We start from the raw sequence: 13639 nt of genomic DNA on the forward strand, positions 1-13639 counted from the left end.
ACTGGCCGTAGCATCTGCTGATCACAGCAGCTGTGCTTGAGGACATTTTGCACTTTACACCCTTTAAAAAGGACAGAAGAAGCTCTATACAACCAAGAACGTAAGCATTAACACATATAGATGCCGACACATCCAAAAGCACACAAAGACAGATACACCGATGTCTACAACCAAGGACAAAAGCACAGGAAGGCATGCTCTTACACACTGTACTCAAGAGACTCCAACAACACTAGTACAATTACATCGGAGTAGCCATTACTTTCAATGAAAATTCACTCTGCTCTGTCAAAACACACCCGTCACTTGGCAGAACATACACGGCTATTTCTGGCCACTAAGTGGATTCAGCAACTTCTTTGGGGTCACGGCGTGTTACAGGTTTTTTTTTCTGGAAAATAGAGCAGCCTTCAGCAAAGACAGACATGCGCCCTAATCATCCTCGACATATAGTCCATCAGAACTTACTGAGAGGTTTGAGGATGCTGTTGCTGGCCTCATCGTTGTTTTCTGTGTCCGACTTGTCAGAAGTATTCTCCGTCAACCTCTCCTTTCTGTCCTTGTGGCCGGTTCTCCGACGGTGACGCCTCCGACGCCGATAGCTCTTGGGCACGTGCACGCAATGTAAACGGTGTGATGACCTGCAAAAAGCAAAAGAGCAGATGAACTCCCTGACATTAAACATCCTGACAAATTCAGATTGCTGTGATGCTAATGATGCATGTAAACGTCACAGCTGATTCCCTGAAAATGACAAGACACAATTAAAATCCCTATATAGAAAAATGCAACATTTAGAAAATCATGACGTGAGCACTGAAAAAAGAAAAAAACATGACCCTAATCCAATCTTGGCCACTTTTCAATACAGTTAAACAGGGAACATTCTCACATTCTCAAGACAGCGTAAGATAGCAGGGTTATAGAGGTTGCAGTAAACTGTCAAAACAAATATTTGGACAGAAAAAGAAGTAGAATGTAGCAGTGAAAACTGCTTTTTATGCATGTTACCACAATACAAACAGGACGTGCAGTTTTAAATGTAGTTTGGTGGATTTAAGGGTCAATAATGACAAGCAGACCAGACTGTTGCTAATAACATGCCATTCCTAAGGATGTGGATTTCATGCCAACATGCTATACATCTATTTTCAGAAAGGCTGGTCATATAGCTGAGGTAAGGGATCTGGTTCAGGGCATTTATTATTCACTATCTTAGGTCTGTACTAGTGTATTCCAGATGGAATTTAGTGTGTTTAAACAAAGCACCATATTGAAAACACACGTTCTGTTACAACAATATCAAAAGATCTCAAGCTTCACTGGAGCTGGAGGATTGAAATTTGGAACACACTGCATATGATGATGGACAGAGAAGATGTGGATTATGCAGCTAGGGTGGACAAAGAAACTGGTGACCAATGCAATCCAACCCATCATTACTCACTGATTTCAAGTTAACCCAAACTGCGGTTTTCTGCCTAGGAGAAATATAAAAACTCACATGCACTCAGTTGCAAGTCTGTTAGTACACCTAGCCCAAAACTAATGCAGTCCTGCAATAAATCCTCCCTTCATGAACCTTATGATGTTCAGTTTAAAGTATATAGTCTATAAGTGAGTGTTTAATATTTAAAAGAAGGATTCTGGGTGGAGTATCACTTTAATGCTAGTTTTCTATACATACAGTAATGTATATGCCAATGTTCAAAATGGCCACTGTTGTCAACACTTTGTAAGCTGGCTATTTTTTCCTTCAGTTTCAGGGTTTCGTTTTAGCAGAGTCCTACTGTATTTCAAGTAAATAATAGCAATAATCAATCAATCAATCAATCAATCAACCAATCAATCAATCATTCTTCCCCTTCTCTCGAATACCTGTATACTTTTGTTTTAACTGTCCGGTTCCCCATAAGTTGCTCCTTATCCTTAATCAGAGGAAGGCTATAAAAAGCAACCTTTCAGGGTAAACATCAAAAGTCCTGAAACAAAAGGCTCTATGCGATCAGTGTTCAAACGTCGGGTAACAGTGAGCCAAGCACTGCACATGACCCAACCAGGAAGTGGCTGAACCCCTCAACGCAACTAACAATGATCTCTCTTAAGGCACAACAGCGTTCATTATTCACTCGTACCACAATGCCTTGTTTTATTAAGGGGTCCGTCTAAATTCACTGACACCGACGGTTCAGTATACCAAGCTTTTGCTGAGCATCAGAGACGAGGGAGATCTAAAAAGGCTCACAGGCTCACCTAAAACATGAACGGACACCGTACAGCAGAGGCTTTCTGCTCCTCATTAAATTTTTATATGTGCTTTTCAGGTGATTTTTTACAGAGTGAGATTAAACCAATACACTGAGCAGATATCGACCTTTTGTTAAAAACTGGATATCAGACATCAGCTTGTAGTTTGCTTGTATCGTTGTTTATGTGACTGAACTTTTTTCACGAAACTACAGAGAAACCGATTAAAAACACTGTGAGTTGCTTAAAATGTGTTCAAACCTATTTGCAATGTTTAAAATCAGGTAAAGATATAACATACATATATAACAATAGATATATATGAACAAAAATGTCTGTAGTCCATCGGTTTGTTTTGGTCACTTTCCACTTCACATGGCACAGAATGAATAAAAGTCAGAAAGAGACAAAAGAACTCTCCAGAAGAAAAAACAGACAAACAGCCCTTTAAACTTGTGGCCGTCCAGCATTTTGGCAGACAGATCCACATCACATCTGCTGTCCACTAGACTTTTGGTTCAACAAAGATGATACCGGTCCCATAGCCCATGTTCATGGGATAACATTAAAACACTAAATCAATCAAGACGGCATCGTCGGCCAAGAAGAAGAAAAACAGACTTCATGTACTCTATGAAACAAAACTCCAAGCTGTTGAAAGTTTAGTCAGAAGACAACAGCAGATTAAATTGAGGATTGGCTCACTGATTAAATGCCATGTTCTAGATGTACTTAATGCAGAGAGTGTTTCTTTTCATACAAGATGCTCAAATGGTTGTGTTAGTTTTGAGGGCTGACATTTTTGTACTGAAACGACGGCTGTTTTTTATATCTGTAATTTCACCCATTTTCACGAAACATTACAATAAACAAATGTCAAGGTCACGCTTGAGAAAAAGCCTCTAAAACAGGGATCTTCAACAGGGGGTCCGGGACCCCTAGGGGGTCCTCCGAGTCAATGCCAATCCAACATATTAGCAAACATAAATCCAACATATTAGCAAATATAAATCCCCACTGCTTACTGGCCTATAGGTAAGGTAGTCACTAAGGCCGTCCACAGATACAGTTAATCCTAAGGATTCACTGTGCCAACATGTTTAACATTAAAACATGATTTATAAAATCATGCCAACAATTACTAGGCTATTTTAATAGCTTAGTATCCTATGCAAAAAAAAAATTATGTATAAAGAAAGGCTTTACGCCGCCCTACACATTATTGTAGGCCCAGTTTAATATGCAACTTCATTTTACACAATATATGTAGTAGGGGGTCCCTGATCTGTCTCCCTTTCAGTTAAGGGGTCCTTGGCTTAAAAAGCATTGAAGACCCCTGCTCTAAAACATTTACACCATCACCTGATACTAAAACTCACAAAAAACAGAGAAAATGATTAAACAAATTGCTAAAGACATTCTTATCGCTTGCTGAGGCAGAATGACCCATCTCAACTATTCATTTTAGGGAAACACTACACTTTTAAGGCCCTGCAAACCCACACATAGGGGTTTTCACTTTTAACTGATTACACCTCTGCTCAGACTGAAGTTAGCCAGAGCTATGCTGTTCCTGGGGCTACTGTATTGCACCACCATTCACAATAGTTGGAATTTGTTTCCAGTTGTGAGCAGCTCGTCCTTTTCCTTTAGGCGTTGCATTGTAGTAGAATAAAAAAAATAAGGGTTTTTCAGTATGCATATTGACCACTTTTGTATTGTGCCACTTTTCCAGTGTAAACACTACAACTTGAAAGTATTAATTTGCGACACAGCTCATACAGTAATAGGAAGGCTGTACTCCATCGCTATTTAGCTGTGGCAACGTTCTGCTAGTTACGTACCGGCAAGGGTGAGGAAACCCACCTAAATGGAGCGCAGGTGGCTTATGAGACTGCAGGTTTGATGCTGAAACTATTAGATTTTCCTCTTGCTATGATGAAAACAATTTTAGAGGTGGATAACACTGATGAGACAATTTGAAATATTTAAAAGGCGCAGAGCAATTGACATCAAATGGAATAGGCGGTTTTAAACAGATGTGTTTTGAGTTGCAATTTGAAATGGGGGAATGAATCGATGTTTCTGAGTTGGGGTGGTAATGAATTCCAGAGACAGGGAGCAGAGCGGCTGAATGCTCTGCTCCCCATGGTGGTGAGACGGGCGGAGGGGACAGACAGGTGTATGGAGGAAGAGGATCTGAGGGAGCGGGAGGGAGTGGGAACTTGGAGGAGATCAGACAAATATGGGGGGGCGAGGTTGTGGATGGCCTTGGAATGTAAACAGGAGGATTTTGAATTGGATACGGAACTGGACCGGGAGCCAGTGGAGCTGATGGAGGACAGGAGTGATGTGGTGGATGGAGGGGGTTCGGGTTTTGATGTGGGCAGCTGAATTCTGGACCAGTTGAAGTTTATGGAGGGATTTGTGAGGGAGGCCGAAGAGGAGAGAGTTGTATATAGATAGATAAGCTAATTAAAGTTCTCTCGCCTTCTTTCCACCAAAGGTTTAAGCAATATAAACTTATGTGGAATAACAATAGCTTAACATAAATGCTCAGTATTATTTGGGTTACCTTTTACCTTCACACTGGTTCATTAAGCAACATTAAGAGTCGACCAAAGAGGCAATCTAGCTTAACATACAGAAAGTGGGCATTAGGGCTGGGCGATATGGAGAAAAATCAAATATCAAGATATTTTTGTCCAAATACTTCGATATTGATACCGCAACAATATTGTAGTGTTGACTATTGGTGCTTTCACAAAATATTTACACAATGATATTTTTGATAAATAATCATCAGTAATGTGGATATAATGACTAAGTGGGTAAAGGCAAATAATAACAGTCTGATAAGTTCAGAAAATGACATCACTTTACTGTAATGCAGCCTTTAAAACCAGGAAAAGACAACACTTATGCCATATTACGATATCCAAAATCTAAGACGATATCTATTCTCATATCACGATATCGATATATTGCCCAGCTCTAGTGGGCATTACAACAAGACCCAGGAGCAGATGGCTGGACGATGACAATAAAAGAGAACATAGACAGACAGAAAGAAATAAAGACCACAGTGCTATTAGGGCTGACAGATGAGCAATAAAGCAGAGCTGAAGACGTTTGCACAGGCGAAACGACAACAAGAAAGGAGGTGAGAGAATGAGAGGAGAGTTAGAAGGAATAAGAAATGTTCGCGTCAAGGAGCTGGAAAGCAAGATTTACACACTGCCAGAGCAGCTTTGTGTAACGACTTCCTCTTCTTTTTTTTGTGTAGAAGAACTTCTTTTGGAGCCGCCTGTAAGCACACACTGAATGAAATTAAATCCTTGTGTTTGCTGGGAGGTTTGTTGAGCTCACTAGATTTCTGAGGAGAGGCAACGCCACCGCCAGTTTCCCGAGTAACCGCGCCTCTTGGACCTGCCCAGACCAGTGGGGAGGATGGCAACACGCCACACAGCACTGACAGCATGCTAATTCAAAACAGCTTTAAAAAAAAAAAAAAAAAAAAAAAAAAGATATACTGTGCTAGCCCAGTTGGTAGCGCAGGCACACATATGGTCCAGGGTTCGAGTCCAACCTGTGACGGTTTTCCTGCTGGTCTTCCCCCCTCTCTGAATAAAGGCAGAAATGCGGTCATTTCTGCCTTTATTCGATAGGAATGCTGAGATATGAAAGGGGAGAGAGGGGGGGAAGACATGCAGGAAAACCGTCACAGGTCAGACTCGAACCCTGGACCTTCCCCTTATCCCCTGTTGGATAAGGGGAGGAAGAGATGTTGACAGCTTTTTTGTCAGAATAAATGATTACTCTTCCTCTTTACTTCTGACTTAGCTGTAACATGCAATATCTGAAAACTTTGAATTATATCACAGGAATGCAAACATTTAACCTAAGGTCACACCAGATGTGAGTGTTTACATGCATGCGTAACTGAATCGTCTATCTTAAGCTTTAACACCAGCTGTGACGCAGAGTTCAGATACCAAATATTTTGCTTGAGTGAAACCACAGATTAATCAGTGTCAGATAAAGATAATTGAGCCCAATTGACCAATGCTCCTCTTCCAGACTTGTATCTCGACGTAGAATATAAGAAACGTCAATCTACCATATCTCTTTTTGTTCTCTTTATCAGTCTTTGAGTCAGGCTGCCGGCTCTGAGCGAGCAGCGGGGAGGACACCGAGCTCTGTAGAGACTCCAAAAAAGAGATTTAGCCAGCTGACGAAGACAAATACAGACACAGCTGAGATGCTGAACGGAAGTTAGAGAATCTGAAGCAGGGTTCAAGCTGAGGTGACACCTGACAAAATGTTGACCTCCAACTTGAGGGACACTCTGTTAAATGTATTTTAATCTTGTATACTAAGTTACTTTAAGGATCATGCCAGTGGTTTTGCATGTTTTAGCCCATTTACTACAAATAAAGTGTACCTTACATAAAGGTTAACAAATTATGACCCTATACAGCCATTGTTTAATATAAATTTCTATACAATGCAAAAATGAGTTAGCAGGCCTTTCAAGCCTTCTTAAAAAGTGCAATCCATCCCATCAACTCAGCATTATTTTTTGTCTAATTTGCATTACCACTGCATGGTAATACAGCTTGATTTGATAAGTTTGATCTGCATTACCATGCACTGATAATGTAACTACAATAAAATAACACAGACTTGATGTTCACTATGATGGATTACATAACTCATGTTTTAAGATACTTATAGATTAATATTGTACAGAATGTAACGGAAACCAATGGTTGTCTCTGTGTGTGTGTGTGTGTGTGTGTGTGTGTGTGTGTGTGTGTGTGTGTGTGTGTGGGCTTGTTTAACTATATTCGTGGGGTCCAAAAACTGGGAGTCCAGTATACTTGTGGGGTCCCGACAGCTTTGTGGGGCCAAAATGCTGGACGGCCACAAGTTTAAAGGGCTGTTTGAGGGCTTGGTTGTAGGATTAGGGATGGAATTAGGTTATGGTTAGGGTGAGGGTAAGGGTTAACGTTAAGAATTTAGTTGTGATGGTTAAGGTTAGGGTAAGGGGCTAGGGAATGCATTATGTCAATGACGGGTCCCCACAAAGATTGTGCCACAAACCTGTGTGTGTGTGTGTGTGTGTGTGTGTGTGTGTGTGTGTGTGTGTGTGTGTGTGTGTGTGTGTGTGTGTGTGTGTGTGTGTGTGTGTGTGTGTGTGTGTGTGTGTGTGTGGTGCATATATATCATATATTTTTACTACATGTGTCTTGTGTTGTTCTTTCACATAACTAAGACTAAAATAGGCTACATCAAGTTATTCCAAGGGAAATACATGAGGGGCTTGCAGATATATTCTCTATCTTGTAAGGGTTTCTTGGCTGAAAAAAAATGAGAACCTCTGCTCTACAGCACTGGAATAGAACATTTCACAAGAAGACACTCAATACAAGACACTTAAGCAAATTGGACCTTTTTCTTCCACCATTTCTCTTTGTTGTCCCATAGGTCTTTGAGGGGATTAGTGAGGTAAACACAGGTGTAATGCTCCGTGTTCTACATCTCATCTCATGCCAGCTGGCTAAACAGGGGAGCGTCACAGTGGACGTGCAGGAAGTGCGTAAAGTTTGGCAGTCTCTAAATGGCTAAATTAGATCCTTCCTGTTTCTCTCAATGAGTGCCCTTGCTTTGAAAAAAATAATTCCGAGAAACTTGAGTTGTTTAAGAAAAAGAAAAAAAAGATCTCGGATTTAAAAGTCTAAAAACATTATGGGGGTTTAGTTTTAGGTAGCATAGTTTTTGTGACTCAAAATAGAGATTCAGTGACTTCTGAGGAACATTTGTTCTTAAAGAAGTTAAATCTTAGAGAAATATTTATAAACGCACCATGTTTTGCCATTTGTGTTTCTTGCCTGCTTGGCGGTCTACATCACATGGCAGGTAAAATAAGACTTTTTTTTTTTTTAAACACATGCAGAGAAATTAAATAAAGTGTACAGGAACAGGTAAACTTACCCTCTACCTCCTCCTCGTCACAGATGTGCTTGACTAAGGATGCCCCCCGGTCCAGCACCGCCTCATCCTCCATCCTGTAGTAGTAAAAGAGGAAGAAAGATTGCTCACGCTTATCCTCCAGAGACAACGTGGAGCCATAGCGCTTTGGCTCGTCCACCTGCAGTAAATTCGGACTAGGGCTCAGTCTGGTGCTGCTGGTGGCGCTCATCTCCACCCATTAAAGACCCATTGACATAAACGCTATGCGACTACTTGGAGCTCTGAGCTAGCTAACTTTAAGATCTGCTTTTCTGTAAGTAAAATACCCTTAAATATGGGAATGTGTGCTGTCCTTGAGGGCAAAGTGAGCAGCCGATAGATACGATTTAATCTGGTTTGGGGCGGGGGGGGAAGAGGACAGGAAGCGTCTGCTAATTAAGCGTGATGGCCAGAGTGACAGGTGCTGGTCATGCGCAAAAAAAAAAAAAAAAAACGCAGACTGACTGAGACTTGAACCCATAGAGATCTGGATCCGCCTGTGTCCACAGTTCACCTGTTAAAACACTGAATCTAGGTGTTGTGTTATATTATTGGGAGGGGAAACATCTGAAAAAGTATCAGTTATTGTTGTGTCTAATCAGTCACACGCCCACACACACTACAAAGCCTCTCCATCTGGTCGGTAATGCCTGTCAACCCCCATCTCAACCACCCTCCAGAGAGAGAAACAAGTGGGGCATCACATGTCTGTCTACTCATCCACCCTTACAGGATTACGCCAGCTTTACTTAAGTGACAACACACTCAGAAGCCTGCAACAGGGTGGCGTGTCGGAGCCCCTCCGCTGCTCTCCAAGACGACTCCACACGCTTCAACCCTCACTTCAAACAAACCGTACTGTTTCCCAACAAACATTGATGTGAAAAATGATTGAAAAACGTTTCTTTCAGGCTGGTGCTCTAGCTGAAAGGACGTTTTGCTTGTTTGGTTTTGTGGTGGGGGCAATACACTCTCAAATAGAAAGAAGAAATCACTGCAGTCTTTTACACAAACAGCTAATTTACATATTTGCATATTAAACTTTGTCAGGATGAACAGTGTTAACAGTGTTAGCAGTGCTATGGTATCGAAGCGTAAAACACATTTAAATACATTTGATATGATCATTTCATTAATACCTTCAGTAATGTTCTACAACTCCACTTAGTCCATTCTAGGTCAAAGTGGACTGGACAGCATGGGCTAAGTAAAATAGCAGGGGGGATACCCTGGACACCTGAGGTCTTACAGGTCGAAGGTCAGCTGCCAGCTGGTCAGGATTCAGCGTCCTGCTCATGAGAAGACATTCACTGCTCACTGAATCATGCCGTATAATCTTCATATCACAGATACTTATAGATTAAGATGATCAGTGTCTTGTTTTGTAACAGAGATAGAACAGAAAGGAAAGTATGTCTGCAACAATCCTACCACTGCCAAATCACCAGTGTTATTATTATTATTATTATTATTATTTCAGCTCTGAGAAAAACTGACAATTTACCAGTATTTCAATGCATTCACAGTTTCTTTCAATATTTGCTGATGATGTGTGGACAAACAACTCTCCAATCAACACTAAAAACAAAAGAAAATAACACTGGAACACTTCCTGTGTTTAGATGTAATAGCTATTGAGCTCACAAACTACAATTATTCTAGAAATAAAGCATTTTCAGAACACACTGACACTGCCAGTATTTTGTAGCGTGTTATTACTGTGACTGAAAGTATTTTTCTCCTAAATTGAACATAAATACACTACCCACTTTCTAGTCTTTCATAAAAATGTTTAAAAAAAAAGGCAAAATGACATTAAAATGCCACCTTTAGATTATGTAAAGTTTTGGTTCCTACTGAATTTAATTTGAACTCAAATCCAGATACAGTAGACTGATTGATTACTCAAAAGCATTTTAAGAAAGCAACTTATCAAGCTTTAGCTTTCACATGTAACTCTGGGTCAACTAGTTTCAAAACAACACCATGATTTAACCACTTCAAGCTGAGGTCTTTAATTTCTGGACTTCACCAGCTTTTCTACCATTACTGGCCTTCCTACTTCCTCCATTGCCATCTATGGAACAATCATGGGTATAACAGGCCAAACTCCATTCTGCCTGAGCCGACCACCCACACACCTGCACCCAAGTTTTATTACTACGCTGTACTTGACACATTGTCAGAGAAGGAGAGGACAACATGTTTTAGTGTACTTATTCAGCAAGAAAAAAAAAAAGTTTATGCATTGCATATGATGTGAGACTAAAAGTACAAAATCACTGTCATTGTTGCATATAAACATGTTGTGATGTTAAATTTGCATTCCAGGAATCACTTTGTGATTAAAAAACAAATTGTACTTCATTTTTTAGTTTACATCCCCTTTGCCCTGTTTTGTCTATTTCTACATGAGAACTTGATTTCCTACATTTCTGCACAGCAAACAATTTACAACGCATCTTTTCCAACTTGCTTCTACCTGCAGATTGTGAAGTTTCCCTGCATGATGATCAGGTCCACCTTTTGAACTCTTTTGTGGTTTTAATATCTTACTAACATGATAAGCTTTGGCTTTAAAGATTATATTGTAATCAACAAAGAGAATATAAGTAAGGGATATAATGGACTATTCACAGAATTTTAAACTGCAAAATGAAATATAAGATGCAATAAGTGAATGGCATATTATTCTACCCTTATTTTAATAATTTGTCCAAGCAATGGCTTTAACACAAAAGCAGCAGTGTGACAACAAACTACAAACATTTTCATGGTGCAAAATCTTTGAATGCTTGTGTACTATGCACGCTGCTGATATTGGCTTATACTTTGAGGCACAAAGCATCAATTCAGAAATATATTTTGCCAAAGAAAGCAAAAGAAAACACCAAAAGGTGATTTTTATGTTCAACAATCTTTGTGACCTTAATTTACTTCTGCTTCTATCTATAATCAGGCAAAAGTGCATTTTGTTTCAATATCGACGATACAATATTACTTGTTTAGGATTTGTGACTGACCTCGACGTTTGGATGTTTGCTTTGGATTTGTTCTGATGTAGAAAAACGTTTTTTGGTCTCACCTCTGCGGTTTATGTTTTAGATCACTAAAACACTTTCTACTATCAAAATCCCTTACAGCTGCACAGGTCATTTGTTCATTTACCAGTAATTAGAAGAAAAAGGATGGCAAGGTGGATTTTTCCTTTGAATCAATATTTTAGGTTATGTACATATGGATTATCATGACCTAAACCTTCAAAGAACCGTATAACAAGATGTGCAAGCAATCAAAACTTGACACGCGGTTACTTTGAACTCTTAATTGTATATAAGCTATCCGTCTTTCACGTCACATATAACGTATCAGTCTCCCTGTCCTTGTAGGGCATGCAGTAATCTGCATGTAGTCTAAATTACTATCTGTTTGGAGAGGTGAGTGTGTTCTCTGCTCCCGAGCTGATGCAAATGTCTACTGTGTGTCCAAATCATGGAAACATCAAAAAGCCTGAAGGCATCCGGATTGTGTTATGGTATACTGTAGTCATTGCATGATATATGAATAAATGTGTCCGGGTCATGTAATCCAATTGAGTTTGCAAAGTCAAATCCCTCATGCAATGAAGGCAGAATGTCATCAGATATCAGATTTCCCTGGACCTAAAAGGGTTTCTCCTCACAATAAAAGGATAGTTTTGTTAAATGATAGCCATGCCGGGCTTTCGTCTGACAGCAGATTTCACTGTGCATGATGTACAAATTCAAAGCTTCGGTAATTTTCGCACAAACCACACCAACAGTTTCCACTGCTTAGCCGAGACTACACAGGTTCCAGATGATTGAACAAATTCAAAATCTTGCTGGTGCGTTTCTTTCGAATCAGCGGGGCCAACATTTTTGGGATGGCTTTCTGACAGCAACCAAAAAAAACGCAAAGTCACACTGCTAATGCAGTGTCACCAAGTTAAAAGATCTATTGACTAGCTTGGTAGTGGACACGTAGATAAATCGATAAAGCCTGTTTTCCTCGAAGATCCAATACTGATGTCATGCATCCAAATAACAACTGTGATTGTGCAGCATAAGAGAAACAAAGGTGGTGTGTTTAGGGTCCCTCTAGTCAACACCCAAGATATGATTTCAATTTTGTAAGCACTTGAAATAAAGCAAAGTCAGCTACAGCCCATCCTGTCTGAAAGCAGTATTTGAAGACTTAAGTGTCACCTTCTTGGCAGTCAGCCTCATTACAAAACCACTTGTTCCAGAAGTGCACCTGATTTATTTAATTTAAAAAAAAGAAGAACATTTATTTAAAGTCAAGTAGCTCTGCGTAGAGTGAAAAGCACTCCTGTTAAGCTTGTTGAAGTCACTTACTTCTTGCTGCTGCTCATCTCAGGTTGCGTGTGATAAATCTCCTTAGTGAATGTGCTGAACAGAGCGGATCACTGGAGCGGCTGCGGATGCTTGACCTGACAAAGTAACACATGGAGGGGTCATTTTTCTGCTCTCTGGGGACTCAATGCACACTCACTGAGACATTCACAACCAAAGTGCTTGACTAAAAGGAACGTTTCTTAAGCGACAAGGACAATATGAAGAATATCTGAAGGATATGATGCAGCACAGGTGTCACAGTAAGTGTTATTATGGGTCTGCTGTTGGTGCGAAAACTATTGATTTGATTTAAAAACACAATACAGCAAATTGATCACAGGAGTGCCACAGGCAGAAGTAAAATACAACAAAATATAATACAAACGCTCTCTCTGCACTTCTGCAAGTACTGTAATAATCCTGTGATCAATTCCAGCCTCCAGGACACTTTATTGAAGAACAGCAGACTTTATAACGCGATGCACATTGCTTTGGTTGCTATTAGTAACAGCACAGGAGTTTGAAACAGCAATGTAAACCATGCTAACTGGCCAAACTAACCACTTAACCAAAACACAACACACTACCGCAGCGCATTTACGCACAAAACGTCCTTTAATGGAGTGATACATGTTTCAGTAAAACGTTAGACCACGCAGATAGCACTCGAAATACATTAAAAGGTGAAATAAAGCAAGATAAAGTTGCCAAAGTCCTGAAGGCACCGTTAACACGCTGCAGGAATATAATAATGGTTTATGTTCGAGACTCTTCACACATTGCACACCAGGCCTGATGTAATTTGTTTTCAGTTCACTTCAAGGTGGAAGAAGAGTGAAGGACTTACCGCTGTAGTTTTGATCTTTGGCTCTGTGTTAGGCTCTTGTTGTCATGTTGGCATGCAGGTAAAGAAGTCTACTTCCACAGCTCGGGTAAGTTTGTATGAGGCACAGTGCGGCAACTGCGCTCAGCATGCTGCCGCCGCCTCTATCTGCTGGACC

At 40.2% G+C, this 13639-nt stretch overlaps 1 protein-coding gene across 1 annotated transcript in view; it reads right to left on the reverse strand.

The window, feature by feature from the left end:
* slc4a4a (solute carrier family 4 member 4a) overlaps positions 1-13639 on the reverse strand; it is a 73989-nt gene extending 60350 nt beyond the window's left edge. Inside the window, 5 exon segments of the mRNA XM_039802744.1 lie at positions 469-621; positions 624-641; positions 8245-8318; positions 12639-12733; positions 13486-13639. Coding sequence (XP_039658678.1) covers positions 469-621; positions 624-641; positions 8245-8318; positions 12639-12655 — 262 coding nt within the window. The 5' untranslated portion in view covers positions 12656-12733; positions 13486-13639.

This window comes from Perca fluviatilis, chromosome 6 (assembly GCF_010015445.1).
Source record: "Perca fluviatilis chromosome 6, GENO_Pfluv_1.0, whole genome shotgun sequence".
Classification (NCBI taxonomy): Eukaryota; Metazoa; Chordata; class Actinopteri; order Perciformes; family Percidae; genus Perca; species Perca fluviatilis.